We start from the raw sequence: 4,634 nt of genomic DNA, 5'->3' as shown, positions 1-4,634 counted from the left end.
TAACCCCCCATCGGTCTGGTAATTTCCCCATCGGTCTTGTCAAGCCCCCTCCCCACCCATCAGCCAAAGGTCGTCGGGCAGTCGGACCAAAAAAAAAATAAATAAAAAATAGGCCTAGTTTTCCTTTCCCAGCCAATCAAGAAGTCAAGCAATTCCTCCCATACCCCATACCCCGGATCCGGCCCTCGGATAACGATGCGCGCTATAGTTACACCCATAAATACTTAGGGGGCCCCCCCCCAGTCGGACACCTTAGCCCCCCCCCCCATAAATTATATTCTAGAGCCGCCATTGTGTATAGGGCTAACAAAATCTATAAGATTTTACATGCCTATCATTGTGTTTGAGAAATGTGGAGGATATGCTTCTTTTTAACCATTTCATAATAAATACGTAAGAGTCAATGAGATTTCTAGTTCGTCGACAATGTTGTTGTATAGGCAAGATATACAGACAGCATACGTTTCCGCTTGGAGTCAACTTTTCATAAGAATCGTTTGCAACGCAACGTATGCGAGTTCATTCAACAAAAAGTCACTAAATCGATGTATCACATGAAAATTCAATACGTCGGTTTCCTGTCCAAAACTGTTTTGCGGCGATTTTAGTTTACGTTACGTCGATTTTACAACACACTAGTCGTAAACGGTTTCCTGTCAAATCGCATTTTCTTACGATAAAACGACATAATCGTAAGTAAATCTGCCTTCTTACGTCGACAGGAAACCAGGCTTAACCTTCATAGAACTGTTGATAATCTTGCCTTATGCTACTCATTGGATGTAATCGACGATTTAGAATTCATGTTGCTGTCTGAAATTAACAGACCGACAAACGCAGACCTTGAATGGTGGAAGTACAACAAGTTTAAGCCGGAAACATTAAATAACGATGAATGTAATGCTTACTTCAGGTAGGTAGGCCTAGGCCCTAGTATAGCTACAGACTAGACGCAGACCCCCACCCATATATAGAATAGGCCTTAGGCCTAGGTATTTAAAGTACATTTATTCCTAGCTACGTACCGCATCAAGCTTGCTCACAGCTAGGGACTTTGTTGTTTGACTAGGCATACCCTAGGCCTAGAGGTCTACTCTAATTAGGTCCCAAAATATTGTATTTTTATAGCATAGGCCCTTATCCTAGTTAGTTAGCCTAGGCCCCTAGGCCCTAGTTGTGATTTGCAATGTTATCTGTATCCTTGGGGTGGGCGCCTGCCCGGTTGTAGGTGGCCACCATACTTGTACAAGATACAAGTCAACTTTATTGTCAAAATAATACATTCTGAGATATTTGTTGTACATGACATAGAATCGTTCATAAACATATAGAGTGTTAAATAAAGATTTCTTAGAAAATAAAAATTTGAGTCCTGTGCAGTTATCTTCTGAAATTTTGATTAAATACAAGCGATGTACAATGCTGAATTTTTAAAACGGTTTGTGGATGTTTGTTTTGTTTATGTCTAACCCTTCCCGATCTATTTATGATAATGTCTGAAAATAATGGATGGGATGAATCTTGCATAATTGAATTAAATTTCTTAAGTAAAGAATCATTAAGAATACCTTCCAAGGACTTAACGTCGGCTCCAATCACTCGATGGGACCCTTTCTAGGTGACCACTTTTCGGGTATGTAAATGGTGAAAGTCATACGTTTCCCAAGAAAATAAATCATGAAAATTTTAATGATGTTAGTTTTCAACTTGCTCAGTCATTGCAATTGTTTTTATTTTTTAAGTACAGCCTTTTTAATTTTTATTTCAGGTTCTTCAAAGAGGATATTCACCATTTGAAAGATGTGTTTCACATTCCAGATCAAGTTAAATGTAGAAACAACTCGAAAATTGAAGGAATTGAAGCACTCGGTATAATGTTGCAACGATATGCATATCCTTGCCGATATGTTGACATGATTAAAACTTTTGCTAGGCCCGTACCCCAGCTTTGTTTAATAACTGGTCAGATGACAAACCACATATACAATATGTTTAGTAGACTTCTAACAGACCTTGATCAACCATGGCTTTCACCAGTCAATCTTGAAAAGTATGCCCAAGCAGTGTTTGAAAAGGGAGCTCCCCTTAAAAATTGCTGGGGCTTCATTGATGGAACCATTAGGCCAGTGTGCAGACCTCAAGAAAATCAACAGGTTCTGTTTAATGGTCATAAAAGGCTACATTCTATAAAGTTTCAGTCTCTGGTGGCAGCAAACGGCATGATTGCCAACATGTACGGTCCTATTGAAGGGAGACGGCATGACAATTTTATGCTGCGTGAGTCAGGCTTACTGGATCAATTGCAAATGTCTGTTGATACAAACAATGAAATCATGTGTATTTACGGGGACCCAGCATATCCTATAAGACCTCAACTTCAAGCACCATTTAAAGGCAACCTATCACCAATAGAACAGGACTACAATAAGGCAATGAGTGAAGTGCGTGTTTCTGTGGAATGGTTATTTGGGGACATATTAAATTACTTTAAATTCACTGATTTTAAAAAATCACAAAAAGTTGGAATGAGTGCTGTGGGGAAAATGTATCTTGTTTCTGCTTTACTGCAAAATGCACACACATGCCTATACAGAAACACAACATGTAATTACCTTGAACTCTGTCCTCCCAAGTTATATGATTATTTTCAGTGAATTTTGTTTGTTGGTGTGTTGACACAATAAAAGTGGATATCAGATATAAATACAAATCTCTTTTTATTCAATACTGTTCTTCCGTACTATTCCAGGTTTGAATGTCAAAACCAAAGTAAAATACAGTATAAAAACCAGCTGTGAAAAATTCACAACAGAATAGCCTACATTATTTACATTTAAAGTGAGGCCAAACAACAAAGGTTTGCATTAATGTTAACATGACTAAACATATACAACATCAAAGGTCAACATTTTTATTCATATTTTAGAATCTTTTTTTTTAAAATTCTACTGTATTTTTTTTTACGTATTTTTTTTAATGTAGACATGTCCAAGCAGTCGAAAACATAATACTGTACTGTACTCGCAAGACCAACAGCCTGTTCAACTCAAGAGCCAGATGAAAATTGAAAATACCTGTCCACTTATTTGATAGCTAGATATTACTTCTCCTTAATCAACAACAACTGCATGAGCATGTTCATTTGGGTGCTCTGTAACTTTAACTGCTCCATTATTACATCTGTCTTTTTTTTTTATCTTCTGCCTCCCTTTTCTCTTTTTCTGCATCCATTTTCCTTCTCTCTGCTCTCTCCTCCAACTCCTTTTTCTTCAGTTCCATCTCCTCGCATTTTAATTCCAGCTCTGCTTTCATCCTTTTTTCAGACTTGTTTTGCTTCATTTCTAGCTCTTGTTTTCTATACTCTGCATCAATTACCATTTTCTCTTGGAGAAATTTCAATGTGTCAGTACCTGATCTTCTTTTTTTATCCTTTTCTTCTGAATCGGTACTTTCTTCTTTTTTTCTGGTAACATAAAAAACAAATTAAAATTTACAAGAAAATCCCATAAAATACTATAATTTTATGGACACATGACATTCATTAATTTTGATATAAACCAGAATCAACATTCATTAACATTACACCATTTCAAGCCCTAGTTTTTTTTTTTGTTTTTTTTTGTTAATGCAAAAATATTAAAACATAAAGTAAGTAGTAGACTTGGTTACATCACATATGTAGTTACAATTATCTATGCACCAAATGGGCTTTCTTTTCATTCTGTAGTATGTTTTATTTAATATTGAAATGTCCACGCATTTGTAGAATTTTCTTTTGTTCCTCCACATAGAGTAAAGTTGTAAAAACTTGTAAAAATTATTGAATTGAACAATCCCTCATTAAAAATAAATATCTCACCTTTTTTTGGTTTCTGCAAAAGTCTCCATTGCCTGTTTTCGCATCGTTATTCCATCCTGCTTTTTCTTCTCTTCATCATTTTTCAACTCTATTTTTTCTGCATCATCTTCTTGGTTTATTAACTCTTTGACTAGTACATCGCTTTCTGACATTTCCGGGGATATCCCAGAGGCCTTTATTTCATTTGCATTTTTCTTCAATAAATTCTTCCGTAGTTTTGCCCACCTTTCGCTTACGCTACGCTGATCTACTTTGTAGCCATCTATTTTGTTCAGATTTTCTGCAACATTCTCGCATAAACGCCCTCGCTCTCTGGTTCCCTTTTTATGCATAAAAGGATTTGTCACAGCCATTTCGCGTAATAGTTCAACATCCTTTTCACCATTCCAGTTCATGAAGTTGGCTCTACAAAAAACAACATGCGGAATATAAATCATCAAAGAAAGGTAAATACAGTGTTCGAATAAAGGACATAATAATACATCGTGTAGCATAGCTCTCAACGAAATAAACGAAGGCCCTAACTCTTGATTTATATTACAGCATATGCAATTATTTGTTTCTAGCCGTACTTATTGTGTAATGGAGTGTATCTGGTGGTATCTGAATCTGTTTAACCATGAAGCCTGTGTGGTGTAATGGTTATGACGCTCGCCTTGACAGCGAGAGTTCGCAGGTTCGAGTTCTGCCAGAGGCATTTTATTACACAATTTCTTTATTCGTTTATTTACAGGACTAGGCCAGCCTAGCCTAGGCCCTAGGTGTCAAAAGATTC

The 4,634-nt window shown here is 36.7% G+C and overlaps 1 protein-coding gene across 1 annotated transcript in view; it reads left to right on the top strand.

Moving 5' to 3' along the window:
- Positions 1-3,165, top strand: part of LOC117111842 — an 11,760-nt gene extending 8,595 nt beyond the window's left edge. The window contains exon 2 of the mRNA XM_033254854.1: positions 1,769-3,165. Within this exon, the coding sequence (XP_033110745.1) occupies positions 1,875-2,654 (780 nt within the window). The 5' untranslated portion in view covers positions 1,769-1,874 and the 3' untranslated portion in view covers positions 2,655-3,165. The remainder of the gene's footprint in view (positions 1-1,768) is intronic.
- The last annotated feature ends 1,469 nt before the right edge of the window (positions 3,166-4,634 follow it).

The sequence above is a fragment of the Anneissia japonica genome, unplaced genomic scaffold (genome assembly GCF_011630105.1).
Source record: "Anneissia japonica isolate Jap-2015-1 unplaced genomic scaffold, ASM1163010v1 scaffold7516_len108262_cov196, whole genome shotgun sequence".
Lineage (NCBI taxonomy): Eukaryota > Metazoa > Echinodermata > Crinoidea > Comatulida > Comatulidae > Anneissia > Anneissia japonica.
Note: the sequence above shows the minus strand (reverse complement) of the source record. Positions and strands in the feature narration are given on the sequence as shown.